This window comes from Felis catus, chromosome C1 (genome assembly GCF_018350175.1).
Source record: "Felis catus isolate Fca126 chromosome C1, F.catus_Fca126_mat1.0, whole genome shotgun sequence".
In the NCBI taxonomy this organism is placed as follows: Eukaryota; Metazoa; Chordata; class Mammalia; order Carnivora; family Felidae; genus Felis; species Felis catus.
Genome location: NC_058375.1, coordinates 111066661 through 111089319, shown reverse-complemented (window position 1 = coordinate 111089319; position 22659 = coordinate 111066661). Strand labels below are relative to the sequence as shown.

At 46.4% G+C, this 22659-nt stretch overlaps 1 protein-coding gene across 1 annotated transcript in view; it reads right to left on the bottom strand.

Annotated features, from left to right (window-relative positions):
• Positions 1-22659, bottom strand: part of WDR33 (WD repeat domain 33) — a 109700-nt gene that overhangs the window by 3741 nt on the left and 83300 nt on the right. The window contains 15 exon segments of the mRNA XM_003990676.5: positions 1607-1642; positions 1645-1821; positions 2712-2804; positions 2917-3080; positions 7262-7700; positions 10763-10871; positions 13481-14551; positions 15455-15607; positions 16202-16341; positions 16810-16896; positions 17097-17191; positions 17962-18072; positions 18541-18619; positions 18708-18862; positions 21337-21463. Coding sequence (XP_003990725.2) covers positions 1607-1642; positions 1645-1821; positions 2712-2804; positions 2917-3080; positions 7262-7700; positions 10763-10871; positions 13481-14551; positions 15455-15607; positions 16202-16341; positions 16810-16896; positions 17097-17191; positions 17962-18072; positions 18541-18619; positions 18708-18862; positions 21337-21463 — 3036 coding nt within the window.

Sequence of the window (22659 nt, the reverse complement as noted above, 5' to 3'; positions counted from 1 at the left end):
TTTAAATTTTTTTCAATGTTTATTTTTGAGAGACAGAGCATGAGTGGGGGAGGGGCAGGGAGAGGGAGACACAAAATCCCAAGCAGGCTCCAGGCTCTGAGCTGTCAGCACAGAGCCTGACACAAGGCTTGAACCACAAACCCTGAGATCATGACCTGAGCCAAAGTAAGACACTTAACCAACTGAGCCACCCAGGCGCCCCCTCTCCCAGGGATAGTTTTATCTGTTCCAGACTTGGACACAAAAACCTTTTAGGTATATTAAAATTCTGACTTAAAAAATTTTTTTTCTCATGAGCTGAATTTGGTCATATATCCTATGATGTACTATCGGAAAACAACTGCCAACTTTATTTTGTCTTAATGTTTTTTTAATTTTTAATGTTTTTTTTTGTTTTGTTTTTGAGAGAGAAAGAGAGAGTACAAGCAGGAGAGAGGCAGAAAGAGAGGGAGACAGAAACCAAAGCAGACTCCAGGCTCTGATCTGTCAGCACAGAGCCCAATGTGGGGCTTAACCATGAACTGTGAGATCATGATCTGAGCTGAAGTCAGACGCTTAACCAACCAAGCCACCCAGGCAACTCTTTTTTGTCTCAAAATTTTGAATGGAATGTGAACAAGGAGGTTAGGAAAGCTAGCCAAAGGGGAAATGTTGGCTTCTTTTCCTACAAAGTGTAGCCCAGACCCACCTGAAGGTGACTGGGCAGAGAAGATGTCGTTAGGAAGTCATTTCCACACTAGCCCTGTGGCCTTGGCTCGGGACCCACAGGTGTCCTAAGTGCCCGTACTGACCAGCAAAAAAATGTGTGCTTAGGTAGGGAGACCTACCAGTGACATGAAGTAGCTTCTGAGGGTTTTGCTTTGAGAAGAACCACCAAAAACAAAAGCACAACTTTGTAATGAAGAAACTGTAAATATGAGGCAGGTTAACTGGGCTTACTTTCTAGCACAGCCTCCAAACTACCACATATGCAGTGGCCCAGCCTAATCTGAGACCACATGGTGGCTACCGTTCCTGGCTAAAAGTGCTACGTCCAAAATAAAGTTCCCAAGTTTCACGCTGTAGAAGTAATCTACTGCCCCTGAAAACACCCCTTCTGGACCATATTCCCCAAAGTCTTTGTGACTCTGAGCATCAGCAGTTCCTTCCAGACCCGGAAAACACAGAAGCTGGGAGAAGACCATTGTTCCTGCCACCAAGGAAAGCCTGGAGGGCCGGGAGCAGCCAGAAGCAGACAACACATGTGCCAACGAGAGCACGAGACACCCTGCTCTGGGGTACCCTAACGAACAGCAGGAGTGGAAGCCTGAAGGAACCAGGGAGGGGACTCTCGGAAGCAAGTGAAGGAGGCTAATGCAGAGGATGAGCCTGCAATCACAGAGTGAGGGCTCAGACTGTTGGCGTGAGCCCCAACAAGCTGTATCTGTAGCACATTTGGGGACATGTGCCTTTACACAGCCCAAGAACTGGAGGGGAGAATGGAGGAAGGACCCTGGGTATCCTGCCCAGAACGGATAGAACAGGAACACGGGGATGGGGCTGGCCTGTGGCCCCGCAGCCTTCTTGACAGAGCTCCCACCACTGTTGATCACTGGCCTCCACTGACCTTTGCCTCCTCGATCCTCAGACGGACCCCCGGGGCTTCCATTTCTCTGTGCTCCGAGGTCCCCGGCCCGTCGTGCCAGGGGCGCTTTCGGGGTGGCAGGGATGCCATGTCCATGCCCTGCAGAGAAGAGGAACGTTCTCTGCTAGCTGGGGAATGACCGTCGTGAGGGGGATGATCAGGGCGCGGAGCATCACGGAAATGTTCATGACCTGGCCCTGAAACGGGAGACACAAGGCTAAGCATCTGACAATCTTCTAGTGTGACCGAAAGCAGGTGGAAATCATACTATTTAGTACCAACTTGAGAACCAATGTTCATTCATGCAAGAAAGGTATGCTGAACACCCACCTAGGCCACATCACGAGTACATAAAAAAAGGTCAAGATCAGAAATCAACGTACCTCTTAAAATAAGAGACAGGCAGCGTCCAGAAAAGTGGTTCTCAGACTTTTTAGTCTCAGGATGTCTTTACACTCTTAAAAATTACTGAGATTTAATTTATGAGACTTATATTTCATAAAATTTGCCATACTAGCAATTAAAGCTGAGAAAACTTTAATGCATTTAACTATATTTTCTGAAAACAAAGCCACTTTGTGGAAAGAATGGTAATGTTTTCTATTTAGACAAACCCCTCTGACATCAGGCTCAGAAGAAGAAAGGTGGATTCTCCCAGCCGTTTCTGCACTCAATCTACTGCAATAAAATGCTGCTGCCTCAAGGATCTGAAGACAATCCATCTTCCCATGGAGATGTGAGTTAGAAAAGAGAGGACCTGGGGGCACCTGGTGGACTCAGTTGGTTAAGCGTCCGACTCTTGGTTTTGGCTCGGGTCATGATCTCATGGTTTGTGAGTCTGAGCCCCGCATCTGGCTCTGTACTGACAGTGAGGAGCCTGCTTGGGATCCTCTGTCTCCCTCTCTCTCTGCCCCTCCCCCCACTTGGTCTCTCTCTCTCTCTCTCTCTCTCTCTCTCTCTCTCTCTCTCTCAAAATAAATAAACAGTAAAGAAAATGGACCTGGTGGGCCCCCAGAAGTCCCCAGACCGCACTCTATGAGCGGCTGGGCTCAGATCACCAGAAGCCACAGCAGCTCTCCTTCCTTACCTGGCTCTCTATTTCCATCCCAGGAGTCTGGTTTCCGTCCTCCTTCAAAGCGAGGGAACTCATCAGGAGTGGGGAGCAAACCCTTCCTTCCTCCTACACATGGGAACAACAAAACACCACACTCACAGACCATTTCAGGTGTGTCCCTAGCGGCAAACTCTCCAGCCCATCCTTGCCAAGCCCAGCATCCTCAGCACACACTCACCTCGCGGGGTACCCCGACCTCGACCTCGGAGATCTCTTCCTCGGGCCGATTCATCAGAAGGATCAAAATTCTCCTCTGGACCAAAGTCTTCAGGACCAGGAAAGCCATCCCTACCTCGGGGCGGGGCACGGCCTTCATGTCTTGGGGGTGCTCCTCTTCTAAAGCTGTCAGGGAAAAGCAGCAAAATATCCGCCTGATGAAACCCCTCACAGCTCTTGAGTTCATGTTTCAAAGAAACATAATGGTGTAAGAAAGTATGACATTAACGTTAAATGGGAGGAAAACAAAATAAAATTATGTTGTTTTTTTTTTAAGTATAGATTTTATAGTCCCAATATTAAAGGCAAAAACAGGAAGGAAAATGTAGGGTTATGTTCATTTTCTCCGAAAGCTTTTAGGAGTAACGAAAGCAGTGAATACGTTTTAAGTGCTAATAATCATGCTTTCACTTTCAGATTTCATTTCATCCGCAGCACCCCATTATTAATTCCATTCTACCCATGAGTACACTGAGGCACAGAGAGGTAACGTCATTTATTTATGACACACAGTAAGTGTTGGGATTTGAACTCAGCCAGTCTTGACTCCAGCCCATGCTCTTTTACCACTGCCTTCCCAGTATTTTTCATGATCATTTACAATCAGAAAAGGGAGGGTACAGATTTATGACTGCCAACTGTACCAGACTCATTTGGGAACATCTGCTCTCCCGTCTGCCCTAGCCCACCGCTTCTATGCAGGGCTGGCCATGAACTTCACCCACAGCTCCACTCCACAGCTGACTGCTGTACAGGCAGGCACTTGGCAGCCCCCACACTGGCTAGCTGGCAGCCTAGAGCCCTGGCTGGCGGACAGGTTCAGTGTCCCTCAGGATTCTGGACCGGAGGCCAAGTTGGCCAAGAGTACTGCCAAAGCACAGCCATTACAAGAAGAATGTCTGAGCCAGAGGAGGCCTGTGGGGAAGCAGAAAAGGGGCCTACAAGCAGAAATGGGGCATGAGCACGTGGAGAGAGGCCTTGGGGCTGGAGAATGGGTCAGAAGGAGTGAGGGCACAGGGCCAGTCTGTGCGAGCAGCCAGGCCTTTCACTTTTCTTGAGTCTCCATTCAGTTATCTTTTACTCCAACGTTTCACTTTGCAAAATTCCAAACCAAGAACACAGTTAAAAGAACAGAACAAACACCCAAGTGTCCTTCACCTAGACTGATCAGTTCTCTTCATTTTGTTTTTTTAGATTCATCAGTTCTTAGGACACTGCCATGTGTACTTTATCTTCTCTCTCCATCTACTTACAAATCCACTTTCTAAGCCATTTCAAAATCAGTTGCCAACAACATGACCCTCATCCCTAACACCTCAGTATGTTTCTTCTAAGTACAAGGACTTTCTCCTACAGAACAATACCATTACCACTTGAATAACATGGAATATTCTTTAATACAGTCCAATTCAAATTTCTCCCATTGTCCTCAAAATGTCCTTTATAGTTGTTTTTAAATATAGATTTCAATCCTGATCACATACTGTTATTTAGTGGCCCTGTCTCTGGTCTACTTTATCTAGGACCTTCCTATATTTGATCTTTCATGATCCCAGCATTTTTTAAGATTACATCCAGATAAAACGAGGCGCCTGGGTGGCTCAACTGGTTGAGCATCCGACTCTTGATTTCACCTCAAGTCATGATCTCACCGTTCATGAGATCCAGCCCCATGTCAGGCTCTGCACTGAGCATGGAGCTTGCTTAGGATTCTCTCTCTGTCTCTCTCTCAAAAATTAATAAATATTTTTAAAAAAAGATTCTCTCTCTTTCCCTCTGCCCCTCTTGACTCACACACATGCACTCTCTAAATTAAATTTTAAAATTAAAAAAAAAAATCCATCTAGGTATTTTATAGAATGTACCACAATTTAAATTTATCTATTTCCTCATGACTAGACTCAAGTTAAACCTTTTTGGCAAAACTGCTTATACTGTCTCAGTGATGCCGGGTTGTCTGCCTGTTTATGAGGTAAAAGTGGTGTGCTGAACCAAATTTCACTGTTGCAAATGTACACTTTCTTTCCTTCACAATTAAGGAATCTGTGGAGTGATCTATACAGGGTTTTAGTGTAAAAAGAGCTTTCCCTTTTCCACTCCAGCTATCTTTTTTAAGAACTGTCTTGGTCCTGTGGACCTTGACGACTCATGCTCCTGCAAGCAAAGAGGGTGTGCCTGGGACACTGGCTGAAATAACAACTAAACCTAAAGGTGGAATTGGCCAAAAGGAGATGAGTGGAGCAGGAAAAGTACAGCAGAGGGCGCTGTCTCCCTGGGACAGAGTCGGGGAGAATCCTCAAGCCCCCAAACACCACAGGACTGGCCAGGCAACCATTACAAGGCTGCCCTAGTTACGACAAGAGAATCTAATGTGCCCTCATTAGAAAGTAGCTCCTATCAAGGACTTAACGTGTCCTCCGTAAAACTTGTACGTTGAAGTCCAAATCCCCAATAGGATGGTATTAGGAGACAGGCCTATGAGGGGTAATTAAGATTAGGGGAGGTCATGGGCATGGGGGCTTTGTGATGGATCAGTGCCCTGGTAAGAAGGACACCAGCAAGGGCTTGCTCACTGTCTCTCTACTGTGCAAGGACACAGGGAGAAGGTGGCTGGCTGCCTGCAAGCCAGGGAGATAAGTCTCACCAAAAACCCACCCTGCTGGACCTGGACCTGTGACTTCAAGCCTCCAGAACTGTGAGAAAATAGACTCATGTTATTTAAACTTCCCCGGTCCTTGGTATCTTGTTATGGCAGTATGAGCTGATGAGTACATCCCCGAATGAACTGACCCTTCTCAAATACCTCTCCCCATTTGACAGATTCACGAATTCAACAGTTACTGAGCACCCATGCTGTGTCACCATTACTGCTCTGGGTCCTGAGGCCACAGAGGTACAGAAACAAAGCCCCTGCCCTGGGGAAGCGGTCATGTTCCTGGGAGATACACATAATAAGAAATAAACACATTGCTTAATGTCAAGCAGTGCTAAGTGCTATGAAGAAACAGGAAGCAGGGTGAAAGAACTGGGGTGAGAGGAGGAGGGCTCTGACTGCAGTGAGCCACAAACGTCTGCAGGACTGTGCTCCAGGCAGAGAAAACAGCACACACAACAGGAGCAGGAGCACCTCTGGCGTATTTGAAGAGTGATGTTAAGAGCACTAGGCTGTGGGTCTGTCGTTAACAGATGAAATACAATACAAACTGAGGCACAGTAAAATCTGAAACTGAACAAGGTGCAGAGATTCAGGAAATTGGTGAAGGTTATGCTGATGCCAAAGCCACTGGAGATGCGGCTCCTGCAGACACACAGAGCCATTTCGAAGATCCTTGAACACCACTGGTATACCTCGGATACCATTAAGACAGGCCCTCAAGAAAACTAGGAGCCCTTACGTCTTTTTAAAGAACTCCCCTCTGATGGCTGCTCCCCCACACCCCTTGGCCATCTTATCAACCATTCTTGTCTAACACATCCCGTGAGGAGGAGGGAATGCCAACCCTTGACTCTATCCTCTACTAGCAATGGTCCAAATGTGACAGGAAACACTGCGGCAGGGATGGACGGCAGGAGTGGCACACAGCACTGGCACCGCAGTCTGCCAGCCTGGCCTGAAGCCGCTGGGACACTTCCGCCTGTCCGACGCGTCCACCTGTCCTAAAGTCAAACTGCTGATACTCAGCATGGCCCCTCATCTGGACACTGCTGACAAGAACACCGATCTCACAGTTCAGTGGCACACAGAAATGCTCAATTATCATCACCCCTGATTATTCTCTGTCTCATCTGCGATTCACTAATTCTTGTTTTTGCTCCTTATTTCTTTATACCTTTTTTACCCCAGGCAAGCGGAGTGCTCAAGCCTGACCTTGCCCTAATTCAACAGCAGAATAATTTTTCAGCTTGATTCCACGGTGTTAAGCTCTTTAGGCAATTACACAAAAACAATCTCATAATTCCTTTACTCTCCACCTGGATTATCTGTATCATACTGCATCATTCTAAGAGAAGCTGGGGCCTTCTAATCAGGCCCCAGAAACTTGATACTATCCTGATGCTCACATCTCTTTAAAAGAACCAAAAAGTAAGCAAAAACAAAAAGATTCCTAAATTGCAAAGGTAAAAAAGAAGCACAAAAAGGTTAAAAAGCATAATTACTTGCTTCAAGTCTAAACGCAAAACCTAAAGAGGGTAGAACTAGCAATCAGTCCAGTGCCCCCTGCCCAGTGAAAGAGGAAAGAGACTTCTAGGGAGAGAACAGGGCCACAGCTCTAGGGAAGAGCTAGCAGACAAAGCGTCCGTCCCACCTTTCTTCTCTGCGCCCTCGAAAACGTGGGTCCTCAGGATCCCGGGGGAATCGTTCATCTCCAGGTCTGCGGCCTTCCCAAGCCCCCGGAGGGCCCCGAGCTGCGCCCCGGCCATCCCCCTCGCTGAATTCCCTGTGATCAGGCGGAAACGGAGGCCCGGGGCCCCCGCGCCTCCACTTCTCTTCTTGTGGTAAAGGTCCTCCTCGCCCCTCAAATTCACGTAATCGGTGGCCAAAGCGTTTGTCCGGGTGGAAGTCATCTGGTCTGCTGAAGTCGTCAGGGAAGTCGGGGTGAGGGCCACGCCTATCAGGGGGACCCCTGCAGTCCTGGCCGCCCCGGAAAGGCCCCCTCTCAGGCCCGTGCTCAGGGCCGCTGCTCTGCTCATGCCGCCTCTCTGACATGGGGCCCATGTGGTGGTTTGGAGGGCCGCGTGAGTCACCTAAAGGAAACAAAGCTGATTTTTACCTTGTCTTCCAGGAATCCTGCCAACACAGGTCTGATTTTCAGCATCTTAAACTCTCAGAAAGCATTCTGGCATTTAGAATGTTTTCCCTCCTTAGCTCTCAGCACACTCAGGAGACAAATCCCTCAGGCATCATCTAATGGAAGAATGCAGGTTTTGGGGTGCAGATTTCAACCTCATCACTCACTAGCTAAGCAACTCCACCTAGGGCAAATTATTAATCTCAAATGAGATTACCAACTACTTGGCTGCTGTGAGGATTAATTCAAAAAACATGAGTCTCCCAGGCATAAGGACGAGCACACCTTCCTGTCCCCATTCCTTCAGTGACTTCCTTAGGCCTGCCTGCCCCCTACCCAGGGAGGAGACGGCAGAGAACACCCATGCAGCAGGCCAGAAAGCCAAGCACAGGGAGGCCACCTCTGCACCTGAAAAGGCCCTCAAAGCCCAGGGTGCTGTACCTCCACTTCCTCCACCCCTGAGGTCGCCCTTTTATCCTCCACTTCATTTAATTGATTCGTTAACTCACACTTTGATTCTTTTTTTTTTTTTTTTTTTGACAGGGAATACTTTATTCAAGCCCATCATAGAAATGGACAGCTTGGGTCAGTAACAAAGCACACTTTGACTCTTAACAAAATCCTCTGAAAAGCACATGGAACCACAGGCCTCCCTAATAACTGCCTAGTGACCAAACAGCCTTGCTATGCTTCAGTTTGAGGGTTTATACAAACACATTTTCCTGCTCCTTCGCATGAATGATATATATCCCTCATCTGTAAGAATTATCACCATTCTTTGCAGACAGCGTTTGGAAACCCACTAGAGATTTTTTGAAAATACTTTAATGTATGTAATATATTCAACATCCTGAATAAAAATGGAAACAGGCCAATTAAACTTGTGATGGTTACCTTAGCTCACTTCTTAACCTTGGAGGGATTTGTTCTCCTGGCTACTGAACTACTGCAGCCATCGTAAATGGGTACCTATTTTCTGTCAGGGTACAATTCAAACCAAGCATTTTTAAAAGTAGGTAGCAAAGGGCCCCTCTTGTTCCAAAACAACTAGGTTTTTAGGATGGACTTCCTCCAAATGCCTCCTCCTGCCCCGCTCACGCCTTTCCCCGCTTCTCCCTGGCAATAAAGATGAACACCCTCTCCTTGAGCCACAGCCAGCCAGCTTTTTCCCCTCCCATGCCCTTCCTCATCCCTTTTGTTCCTTTCTCTTGGCCAATTCAATCCCGCCTCACCATTCAACATGAATAAAAAACTTGTAAATATCAGTATAAAAAAACAACACTAGAAGGGTTCTCTCTGCTCCTAAGCTCTTCCTGCCTCCCGCTCTTTACTTCAGTAAACCAGTCCTCTCCATGCTGAGGAAAGCACCTTCTAAGTTGCCTCTTTGTTCAGTCAGTTTGCAAATCCCAGGGCCCTTTCCTTCTGTAAAGTGGCCCCCCCACTTCTCAGTGGGTTCCTACAGCTAATGGCTTCTTCTCTGACTTTAAGTTGCTTGAACTTGGTGTGATCTCAGACACAGCAGACTTTGACCTGAGGAAGCTGAACACATTCCATTTGGACTTACCTATGAATAATAATCCTCCCATTACCTCTATCTGTTTAAAAGTACCCTGGCTCCTCCAAGGAAAGAAACCCACCACTACAAATTAGAAGGGGTGTGGCCACCGGTGGTGGGGCGGCGGCGTTGGTTAATCCAGTAGGGGATGGCAGGGCCACTTTCTCGGCTCTCCCTTCTCCCTTTGGTCCCTGGGAGGAGAAAGAGAGGAGGAAGAGAGAGAGAGAGAGAGGTAAAGAGAAAAGGGGAAGAGCAAGGAGGAGAGGGAAATAGGTGGAGACAGACACAAGGTAGGGGAGAGGAAGAGAGGCAGGCTCTCAGTTCGTTGATAGCTGTACCTTGTGGGTAACAGACTCTTCTTTTCTCAGGGTCCCCAAATTCCAAAGATGGGTTCCTGCTTTCTCTGTTTCCCTGTCGGCCACCACTTCCATGCAATGAGACTACCATAAAGATTCTCCTAATCTCTTTACTGCTACCTTTCCTAGGACGTGCTGCTTCTCCCAAAGTCCTAGTGCTGCAAAATGCTGATGGTAATTTGATAAAGTGAGGGCAAGAAATGTAACATGTCCCACAGAGTGCTGTGGGCTCCGCTCATTAAAAATTACAGGGACTGAAGTTCATTGAAGTGCAGCCTCCACAGTGCTCCTAGGTTTCGGGCCTGTGTCCTCCCTGTGAGAAGCACACTGACTCCAACGCCTGCACCTCCGACCTGCCCTCCATCCATACCCCTCATAGTCCTGCCCTTGCCCTCTGCAGCCAGCAGCCTGCGGCCCCCTCGGTCCCGCTCCAGCCCTTCTCGTGTGACAGTACAACATGTGAACGAGACTAGGGGCTGCCTCTGTGCTCTCCTTCAACTCCTGCAATGAACTCAACTTCCAAACAGCCTTACATCTTGATACTGACAGTTCTCATCTCTGTGCTTTCCATAAGATCAAGAACCCGATGCATCAGTACATTGCTCTCTTCTTTTTCTTAGTGAATCATGCAGAACAATATAAGCAGCTAAAGCATTCAATATGTGGCACAACTCGGGGGCAGAAGAGGGTGATATGAAAAACACTACTAAAACCTCTGCATTCATGATCTCATCAAAACCTGTAAGTGGAAGCAGCTGAGCTCTCCAGGATGCTAAAGACATGCATGTGCACTCAGTGAGCACAGGAGTCGCTCCCGCTCCCAAGAGAGGCACGCAGCCGACTGTCCAAGGCACAGGCCCTTCTCCCAGGGGTCGTCCCAGCAGTCTCACTGCCAGCTGCCACCTCCTCGGGGCGGCATTTCCAGCTAACCAAAGCAAGTCTAAGAAAACACCGTTAACAAAGCCTTTACCTGAAATGACTGTGCTCCTAGTTTTCCTATAGGTTCAAGTGCCCATTCTATCAGTTACTTACCAATAAACTATTTACTGTGAGATTTACCCAGAGGTAGTAGAATGCAATCCCTTATTCAGCCAAGCAGATATTTACCTTTGTTAGGGCCAGGTCCTTGTCCAGGGTTAAGAGGGGGGATGCGACCTTGTGCTCCCTGCTGCCCTAGGCCTGGTATCAGGGGTGGGGGGCCTGCGTTCTGTCCTTCCTGAAAAGATGTTTTTAAAGCGGGGGTGTGAAATCATAGGCTTGTGCTTCATGAATAGCAATTTCATCATAATGTGACAAGATTAAAACACTAGGTTGCCCCAAAGCCTCCAGCAGTAAATATACAGCTAGTGACATTATAGTAAAATGGTCCTTAGATTGGGAGAAGGAGACACTTCTCTTACCATAATAAAAGGAAACACTTACATTTTAAACCTGATGACAGGTTTCATGTAAAGCTAGATCTTTACCTGTAATGCCAAGTAAGAACCACAATGGAAAGTCAGAAATCATACATAACACTCTGCATAAAGGAGGAACTTCCAGCCAAAGTGAAGATCTGGAAATCTGCCGGGACAGGTAAACTCTGCTCTCACACTCAAGACTCCCTTCCAGCTACAGAGAATAATCAGTCCTCTCAAGAGGCTAGGGCTGGTTTGAAGAGGCACAAGAAAGGAGTTCGTCCACACCGGCTTTCTCCCACCACCTCCTTCCCTCCCTCTTTCTTGACCTCCTCATTTCCCATCCTCAGCACCTACTTCTCATTCCCAGCTGAGTCACCTGGGACCCTACCAGACTCCTTAGGTTCCTGCAGACACAAACCTGCTGCTCTGATCCTCTGTCCCTGTGCTCGGGAACCCCAGAGTTCACTCCAGTGTGTCCCCAAGACTCTGTATTTTTACCCAGCCACACCTAAATTCTGAGTCTCCACACTGTCCAATGACCTTGGATCAGGTCTCTTAAAAAATTCCTTTATATAAAAAATGCATTTGGTGGCTGGACCTACTACGAAAACAGTAGTTGCACATTCCAAACCAGCTCCATGAAAGAGCAGCCATGACAGGACATGCGGCATGCGGCTACAAGGCCACCATTAACTCAACACCAGTAATTTCCATCCTTTGTTTCCTCTCCCCCTGACCCAAGGACTGCTCTTATCAACATCTCTCAAGCTGTTACTTTAGCACCAGAAAGCAATTTCACTAAATTAAACCAACTGACACAATGGGTTTAAATAGTTGGCTTCATCAAAGTGAAGAAAGTCAAATTTCAGCATATAAAAAATATGAGCAAAGATGTTCATCAGGCAACTCTTGAGATTTGAAATGTCCTATAATGTATCAAACCTTCACACTCATTCCGTAGGTCAACTAATGAGTCTTTAGAACCATTACGCCTTTCATGTATAAAATCTGTCACTACTTGATACAATAAAAACTCTTACTGAACTGTCCCAGAAACTCAGGCCTATCCTCTTGAATCTGACATGTTTATAATTTCAGTCATAATGTGGTAGCTAAAGTTCATCACTGTTTTTGTCCTTCAAATGAAAGCAGTTAATTCATTACCATAAGGTTAGGTAACTGATACTGTAAACACACACAAATGCTCTGTGTGTTAATAAAATCTATAACACTTCCAGTTTAAGGGCAGTTAAGGACGATCAACCTAGATTTATTCCACTCATCCTAAATTCTAAAAGATGCCCAACAGATTCTGGAAAGAATCTCAACTACCATCGGGTTCTTTGCTGCTGTGACACCTCTAAATCCTGGGAGATCTACAGAAGGGTAACGTGTAACCTTATTTAGCTAACTATTTTAATTCAGTAGACCCTACGGTCATCTTCATGTGACAGATTCTCAGGTGTCTGAAAAAGCAAAACGGGCCGTGTTCTGCACATGCAGCATCAGCAGCACATCCTCTCCAAGTGGATCGAGTGCCTCCCAGTGAAGACCCAGGGGGTCAACATTAGCTCACTCACTCACTCACTCACTTTTGGTCCAAAACTGACTTCAGGGACACAAACCCAGTTGTTCACACCCAAACAATGCTTCCACACTATGAAATGGAGAAAAATATAAAAACCACAGAGCCACACTGTCAAATCCATTCATGCTCATGCAGTCTTTCTCGAAGTCCCCCATGAACCCTGAGCCCTCCTCTCAAAGCACAAGCCCAGCCAAGGGGTAATAAAACTTGGCGAACAAAACAGAATCGTCAAAAAAAGGGCCCAGAAAATGTCTACAGAAATATTCCCTCCAGTAAATTGACATGTGAGCTAAAACCCTGAACAGAATTTTGTCCAAAGGGTCATCATTTGAGAATGCACAATTCTGGGCTCAGAGGTCTCTAAAAGCATTCACTGAAATGAAAATAGTGAGATCAGAGTCTGCTGTAAACTTGTGAGTTACATACTCCATCCTATCTTCAAGAGTAGAGCCGGCAGGCAAACCAGCCTGTGAAACACCAGGCTACAACATGAAGAGCCCAGAAAGGGGAGGCCTGACAGGCTTAAAGCCATCCATGCCTCTTCCTCAGGGTCACAGCTCTTTTAGCCCCGGGGACAATTAGGAACTGTACTAAACTAAGAGTTGATCTTTTCTGGAATAACTGCTATTGAAAAGATTCATATTACATTATGTATAATGGTCCATTTAATTATTCTCATTTGCTTCTTCAGCCATGATGCTACTCTCAAGCCACCATCACTACTTGAGAGCCCCTGATACGAGCTATGATGGCTTCCCATAGCATCTGGAAGGGCCACTTCTGTGCAGGGCATATTTTCCCAATGTGTAATGCCTAGAAGTTAGAAATAAATAATACCTGATTGAAGGGGGCCCGAGGCCCATCACCTAGCAGAGCTGTTTTCTGCTGCTGGAATGGTATTGGCCCTTGAGACGGATGTGGCCCTCTTGCCGGGTTCTGCTGTCCCTGAGGTCCAGGGGGCCCTTGCATGCCACCCTGGGGTGGAGGCCCCAAAGAGCCCTGGGGCGGCCCCTGCTGACCTTGTGAGCCTGGAGGCCCCCGCAATTCCTGGGGAGGGCCTAGCATGGACCCTTGGGCTGGAGGCCCCTGCATGCCTCGCATCTCCTGAGGGCCGTGTCCCAGCAGTCCACTTGGAGGGTGAGGTCCTCTCATCTCTTGAGGCGGGTGGCCCATCATCATCCCTTGGGGAGCAGGACCCTGGTTCTCTCGGGGGCCTGGAGGACCCTGCATTCCTCTTGGATTCAATCCCATCAGAGGTCCCTGAGACACAGGACCTTGGATCCCTTGAGACCCTGGCCCACCTTGGATCCCATGAGGGTGAGGAGGTCCTTGCATTCCTCTGGGACCAGGTGGTCCCTGCATACCTTGAGTACCAGGAGGCCCCTGAGGGCCCAAGTGACCCTGGGGACCAGGTGGGCCTTGGGGGCCTATGTGACCTTGTGGGCCAGGTGGACCCTGAGGCCCCATATGACCTTGAGGACCAGAATTACCCTGTGGTCCAGGTGGTCCTTGAGGTCCCAAAGGGCCATGAGGTCCAGGATGCCTTTGCATTCCTTGGGGCCCATGCATGTCCTGAGGCCTCGGCAACCCCTGGGGTGGGCCCTGGGGCCCTTGTGGTCCCATGAATCCTTGTGGCCCCCCACCTCCCTGATGCAGTGGAGGACCTTGTGGTCCCATTTGTCCCTGGGGTCCAGGGGGTCTAAACTGTCCCTGCGGCCCCGGAGGCCCCATTTGAGCCATGTTCATTGGCATCTGCTGAGATGGATGGGGTTGTTGAAAACCTTGAGGAATCTGAGACATTGGACCTTGTCCTGGAAAGGGCTGGGGTCCGAGGAGAGGAGTGCCAGATGAAGGAGGTGGCTGAATTTGCTCAGCCTGTTTCTGTGCAAGTCTTTCAATTTTAAGTTGCTGGAAAGAAAAAAAGAAAAAACACACTGATAAATATGCCGCAGCCCTCAGCAATGACAATATTGCTATCACTTACTTCACTGGGAGAGCCTCAATACAAACATAAGGCATCAACCTCTCAACATTCCACAGTAACTACAATCCATACAACATTCAGGTATTCTGGGAGCATGTAAGCACCTTCTTTTGAAATACTGGGAAACAACAGTCAGAATTATTCATATCCAATAATTTACTAGTTCTTTATCATTCTTGCTAACTTTCAAAGGTTAAAAAAAAAAAAGGAGCAAATCACCTGCTCTAGAGCTGACAGAAAAAGAAAAATTATTTTATCTGTGGGTAAATAAACGAATTCAAGTTAAAACTATGCTGGCTTTATCTTTTCTATTAAAAAGGTACGTTTAACTTAGTTCAACTCACTGCTTGACTGATCTGGTTTCAAAGTCTAAGAAACAGAATTCTTTCACAAACTAGCTTCCTAATGTAGCAATAAGAAATGGTGGTGCTGGGTGGGGGGATGGGCAAAATAGGGGAAGAGGTTTAAGAGGTACAAACCTCCAGTTAATAAAATAATTAAGTCACAGGGACAAAACGTACAGCATTGAGAATATAGTCACTAATACTGTAATAATGTTGCATGGTGACAGATGATACACTTATCATGCTGTGCACAGCATAAGGTATAGAACTGTTGAATCACTATGTTGTACACCTGAAACTGTGACATTGTATGTAAACTATGCTTCAATTAAAAAATGAGAAAAACAGAAAGAAATGGTGGCGTTCGTCAGATCCATCTGAGAGTCCCTTCCCCTCTCCTTAACAGCATGTCAATAAATGTCTTTTAAGAAAGATCTACTTTCTTAGATCATCTTGAACCCTCTGCTAAAGAGCATCACACACCTCCAGAAGCTGTGGGTTAGTATACTGTAACGTGGCCATTTCTTGTTCAATTTCCGCTTGTGTTTTCTTCTTCTCTTCCAACTTAATGTCCTCTTTTCTGTCATTCAGTACCTCATTTGGGGCAGGAATTGGAACTTTATTTTGCATCCACGCCTTGGGAAAGAAGAGAATATTAAAATATACCCTAAGTGTGTATATTATAATGAGAGAAGGTGAAAACCATTCTGTAAGGTCATTGGCTCATTCCAACCTGCTGAAAAGAAGCCAGTTCACTTGGTACACTGCCTTTATTTCTAATGCTCCTTCTTAGTGACACAAGAATGGAGTTAGGCAAGCACATTGCCAGGTAGAAATTACTAACTTAATAAAAACTATAAGATCTTATGTGTTATTAAGAATGAAAAGCCTGCCCACATCTTCAAAAGGGCACATGCACTTTGTGTTGCAGAGACAAATAAAGTAGAAGACAGACAGACAATGCAGAGGAGAGTCAACATACTCTCTGTTCCATGCTTCTCTCTTCTCTTTCCTCTGATGACTTGGACAGTAAGACATAGGTGAGAATCAAAGAGCTACAAGAGTCATGACGAACTCCACACGAATGCAGAGCAGCAGATGGGAACTCTGTCTAAGAATACTCCAAAGAAGTCTGTAGTGCAGAAATACCTTCCACGGATGAAAACATGCAAGAAAGCCTCAGCAGGCAGAACCTCCTGGTGGAGGAGGGGGCTGCTGGTAGTTACTCACCTGCTGGAACTGAGCAGGAATAGGTTTTGCATATGGAACTTTCTTCTGAGGAACTTTTTTCTGATCCTTTTGCATCACCTCCTCCATTCCCCAGTCCAAACCTGGAATTGTCATCTCAATTTCATTTGACTCATCTTTCCCTGTAACCATAAAAAGAAGCAGTTAGCCAAGGAAATAAGAGAAGGTGGCTACTTCATAAGTGAACGCATTTTTAGAAGAGACTTTAAATAATATGTAATAGATAATTAGATGACTTTTATCAACATGTCTCAACATAAATCATTTGGGCACTTTCAAAATAATTCAGTATCATGAAGGTAAGAAACAGGTCTCCAGGGGCGCCTGGGTGGCTCAGTCAGTTAAGGGTCCAAACTCTTGGGTTCAGCTCAGGTCATGATCTCACAGTTTGTGAGTTGGAGCTCCACACTGGGCTTTGGGCTGCCAGCTCAGAGCCAGCTTGGAATCCTCTCCCTCTCTCAGACCCTCCCCTGCCTGTGCATGCTCTCTCTGTCTCTCAAAACAAATAAATAAACTTAAAAAAAGAAGAAAATAGAAGAGGTCTCCAAAAATTTTATAAAAATAAAACACATAGGTACAATGTCTCTTACCCATCTGCTCCTGTTCCATAGCCAGTTTTAGTTGTTCTGGTATTCCCATTCCTGGAATTACTGCCAGGCTATTAGGTTCAAGGTCATCTACAAATAGAAATACATCTATTGTCAATAGAGATTTTATAAACATAGTAGTCCAATAAAATGAACACTTTATAAAAATGAATTCTCACTCACTAAACTGTAAAACTGAAATTAGTTTTATATAATCTTATCCATACCTAATAACACTTTTATAAAAGAATATCAGATTTCAAAGAACAATAAATGTGCAAGGGTCTCACCATATTCTACTCCATCTTCAGACATTCCAGGCAATAGGTTGAGATTATATCGATCTCGCATTTTATCACCTGGTCGGTTTCGGGTCCAAAATTTGCTGTCAAAACAAAACCATTTAGAGGGGCGAGGGGAGGAGCACAGTTTTGGTGTATTTCTGGGCACTTACAAATACCAAGCAGGGTAAACGCAATAAAGTTTTACAACACCTTTCTTCTAAAAATTTAAAATGTTGAATGATTTTTTTTTATAAGAAGGCAGTACAAAATTTGAATAACAAAGTCATACTCCATACTCTATCTCCTTATTATTATATACATATTTATAAATCACTATAAAAATGTTGAACTACAGGGGCGCCTGGGTGGCTCAGTCAGCTGAATATCTGACTTCGGCTCAGGTCACAGGTCATGGGTTCGAGCCCCATGTCGGGCTCTGTGCTAACAGCTCAGAGCCTGGAGCCTGCTTCAGATTCTGTGTCTCCCTCTCTCTCTGCCCCTCCCCCTCTCATGCTCTATCTCTCTCTCTCAAAAATAAACAAAGATTAAAAAAAAATTCATAAAGGGGTGTCTGGGTGGCTCAGTCTGACTTCAGCTCTCAAGTCATAATCTCACAGTTTGTGGGTTCGAGCCCTGCGTTGGGCTCTGTGCTGACAGCTCAGAGCCTGGAGCCTGCTTTGGATTCTCTGTCTCCTTCTCTGTCTATCCTTTCCCCTCTCATTCTCTCTCTCTCTCTCTCAAAAATAAATTTTAAAAAATTTATAAAAAAGAGGTTGGACCACAAATTAATACATCAATAAAAATAAACATATATCTTCTCTGCAGCTCTATAAACACAGTAATTCCTTGTTATTTTTGATATAAAGCTTACCTAGTATGGTCATTTGAACCTGAGCAGAGAATATGTCCAAGAGGATGCCAAGCCAGACTCCAGATCATTCCTTCATGGGCCATCTCCATCCCACCCACTTCCTTCTCTACCCTGTAATAGCACCACAGAAAGAAGTCTTTTCAATAAAATCATGCACACACACACACACACACACACGCACACGCACACACACACAGACATTTTATTTTACTGTAACACAAAGCTACCAAAGCCTTTTACTTTGAATCTGGTCAGTTCCACATATTTCAGGGGTACTGATTTGTCACCAGTAATATAATCTTTGATTCAAAGAGCACTTCAGAGGGAAAAATGCTTCAAGAATGATTTCACCAATAAGAAACAAAGAAATCTGTTTTATTCTCCTTTAAAGGTTTCCACATCCAAAATGAAGGTGCTAAGTTTTCTATTCCAAGCTGGGTTTACAGAATTGAAAACTGCAGAAGACTCTGATACAGGACATAGGAATACTCAAAAAAACCCACAAAATACCATGTTCTATACTTTTGGGAGCTCTCTTCATAAAATATACAACTGTTTTACATGGTAAGTATTACATACCCCACATGCCAGAATAACAAAGAGCCATCGGACCCGCCACTGGCAAATAGTCCTTCGTGAACAGGATGCCAGGCCACAGCTGTAAAACAAACGTGGGGGAAGGCAAAGTCGTCAGCATCTCAGCATACTAGTGGTGACAGAATGAGAAGCATGCCACAGCCACCAACCTGTGGCTTCTTTCTTGTGACCTCGGAAGACTTGAAGCTCTTCCTTCAGGTTTCGGATATCAAAAAGTTTGCAGAGGTGGTCACGTGATGCGGTGAGCAGCCAATTGCCATTGAGATTTAATTTCACTTCCATTACTGTGTTTTTATGGGCGTGGCTAGAAACAAAGTACCAAGGAAATAATCTGTCAGAATTCAAAACAAGTACGAATCCATACAATGGCCATTTTGCCTCAAGACGGCAAGAGGTCTGTAAAGCATGTAACAGCACAAGACCACAGTTAAAGTACACTTGAAAGAAATAGGTCAATGACAGAAATAGCATCCATTATCTAAGCATAGTTTTCATTAACCAACTAAAATAGCAACAGAACTTCAACTGTACAGGGAAGCTGATTTGTGATGCAGGGAAGCACCTGAACATGTAAATTAATATTCAATAAAGCTCATTAACTTTTCAAAGTTCAGTGAAGCTCCTCTCATTAAGACAAAGCATAAAAAAGGGGCACAGGCTAGCTTGAGGGTTAATTTGAACTAAAAACACCGCAACAAGTTGAGGCCTGCAAGGAGCACCGCTCACGTTTCCCTCCAGCGGCTGCAGCCACTGCAGTCTGCAGCAAAGCAGCCTTGCTCCAACCCCTCACTCTGGATTTGCCTCCCTTCCCAGTCACAAGGACCAGGATCCAGCTGTTTCGTCAAAAACATGTTAGTAACATAGCCATTTAAATAGGAATGTCAACAGATAATTCAAAGACAAAACTTTATTATGAGGCTGCATTAGAAGTAAGCACCTCAGACAAAAAATGAGAATGGATTCAAAACTGGAGGGGAAACTTCCCTCTAAACAGATGTGGTGAGATGGAGAGGGCTGGGGCAGATGTGGCGAGATGGACAGATACGGTGAGATGGGACAGATGTGGTGAGATGGAGAGGGCTGGGGCAGATGTGGCAAGATGGACAGATGTGGCGAGATGGAGAGGGCTGGGGCAGATGTGGCGAGATGGACAGATGTGGCGAGATGGAGGGAGAGGGCTGCGGCAGATGTGGCGAGATGGACAGATGTGGCAAGATGGAGAGGGCTGGGGCAGATGTGGCGAGATGGACAGATGTGGCGAGATGGAGAGGGCTGGGGCAGATGTGGCGAGAAGGTGAGCGCTGGGGCAGATGTGGCGAGATGGACAGATATGGTGAGATGGGACAGATGTGGCGAGATGGAGAGGGCTGGGGCAGATGTGGCGAGATGGACAGGGCTGGGGCAGATGTGGCGAGGTGGGCAGATGTGGCGAGATGGACAGATGTGGCGAGATGGAGAGGGCTGGGACAGATGTGGCGAGGTGGGCAGATGTGGCAAGATGGAGAGGGCTGGGACAGATGTGGCGAGATGGACAGATGTGGCGAGATGGAGAGGGCTGGGGCAGATGTGGCGAGGTGGGCAGATGTGGCAAGATGGAGAGGGCTGGGACAGATGTGGCGAGATAGACAGATGTGGCGAGATGGAGAGGGCTGGGGCAGATGTGGCGAGGTGGGCAGATGTGGCGAGATGGACAGATGTGGCGAGATGGAGAGGGCTGGGGCAGATGTGGCGAGATGGACAGATGTGGCGAGATGGAGAGGGCTGGGGCAGATGTGGCGAGATGGACAGATGTGGCGAGATGGAGAGGGCTGGGGCAGATGTGGCGAGGTAGGCAGATGTGGCGAGATGGACAGATGTGGCGAGATGGAGAGGGCTGGGGCAGATGTGGCGAGGTGGGCAGATGTGGCGAGATGGACAGATGTGGCGAGATGGAGGGAGAGGGCTGCGGCAGATGTGGTGAGATGGATAGATGTGGCAAGATGGAGAGGGCTGGGGCAGATGTGGCGAGATGGACAGATGTGGCGAGATGGAGAGGGCTGGGGCAGATGTGGCGAGAAGGTGAGCGCTGGGGCAGATGTGGCGAGATGGACAGATATGGTGAGATGGGACAGATGTGGCGAGATGGAGAGGGCTGGGACAGATGTGGCGAGATGGACAGATGTGGCGAGATGGAGAGGGCTGGGGCAGATGTGGCGAGATGGACAGGGCTGGGGCAGATGTGGCGAGGTGGGCAGATGTGGTGAGGTGGACAGATGTGGCGAGATGGAGAGGGCTGGGACAGATGTGGCGAGGTGGGCAGATGTGGCAAGATGGAGAGGGCTGGGACAGATGTGGCGAGGTGGGCAGATGTGGCAAGATGGAGAGGGCTGGGACAGATGTGGCGAGATGGACAGATGTGGCGAGATGGAGAGGGCTGGGGCAGATGTGGCGAGATGGGCAGATGTGGCGAGATGGAGAGGCCTGGGGTATGTCTAGTAAGTGGCACAACATCAGCTCCATATGGTACCAAACGGTACATCGTGAGACATGGCAACCTAGGGTAGCGAGAACCACCTCCTCCTCCCCACCCCCACCCCCAGGATCTCCAAATTACATTTAGATACATACAGCAGAACAGAAACCACACTTAATTAATAAGAAGACTCTAGGTACGAATCCATCTGTTGTCTACCCTAGATTTTCAAGAATACATGGTGGGAAAGAAGGCTCAAAGTTAAGGAATACAGGCAGCCTTGTGCCCCTTTGTTTAGGGACCAAGGTAGGGTTCCTATCACTTACAGTGTTGCAAGACTCTGCCCCGTCTTGGGATCCCAGAACTTGATTGGTTGTTGACTATCTTTACTTCCTGAAACAACTAACCCTTTTGTTGGATGCCAGTCTACACATTTCACATCTGCACCATGCCCTGTGGGAAACAAATTAAGATAAAACCTAATCAGTCACACATTTAAAGCAGAACTCCACTGAATTTAAACCAGAGTAGACAAAACTATTATAAGTTTTGATCCTAGTACTGTCATATTAATCTTTTTGAAAAGACTCTTTGGTCTTTCGAGTTTTGGATACAGCAACCTCTTTCAAGACCACGATGCACAGGAACTATTCCTCTTCTCCTACAACTAAGCTCATCTTCTTGCCTACCTGCTGGAGGGCCAGTCAAAGCATTTTGGAAGCTGCATCACCCAAGCCCCATATTTAAAGCTTTTTATGTTTTTGCAGGACGATCATAATCATTGGGCACGATCCTTGCCGTTCACTCCAGGTTTTCCCACTTCACAATGATCCTTATAGATCAAAAGTCCTAAATTCAGATTCACACACCAGCATTTTCTAGATGTGTCAGTAGGAAAAGTATTCCACTTATTGAAATGAATTGATGAATTTGATTAAATCAAAATGAGAAAAACAATCCCTGCGTCATTCACACACATGCCAGCTACTCTGTTTAGTGCTTACTACAAGCATCACCTCTTGAAATCCTCACAAAATCCTGAGAAAGATATGATCATTACATCTTTTTTATAAGGGAAGTAAAGAAACAGAAGGACTGGAGGGGTTAACTAAGATGTCCTAGTTTCCAAAGCTAGTCAACGAGAACAGGAGCTGGAATGTGAACCTGGTCTACAGGATTCCAGAAATAGTTCTCTCAACCACAGTGCTAGAGCATGAGGTCACTTCACAAGTGGAACACATTAACTGATACTAAAACTCACTAAAGTCAAAATCACAATTTACAGAACTCAAAGAAACTAGTTATGGCTTTTAAAAAATCAGTGCTATCCAGAAAAAGCCTCAGGAGCAGTTTATACAGCACTACAAAGCAGGTGAAAAGGGAGGTAGAGAGTATTTCAAACAGCTCCCTCTCTAATCAAGACCAAATCCAGCTTCTATGAAGTTTGAGGTGGGAAGGAGAAAGGATATGGAAGAATATCAAGGGAGGGAGGTAGGGAAGAAGGAAGAGATGGTTCCAGAGGCACTAGAAAGTAAATTTGCACCAATTAAGGTGAGTGATTTGGGGCACCCAGGTGGCTCAGTTGGTTGAGCGTCCCACTCTTGATTTTGGCTCAGGTCATGATCTTGCAGTTCGTGAGATGGAGCCCT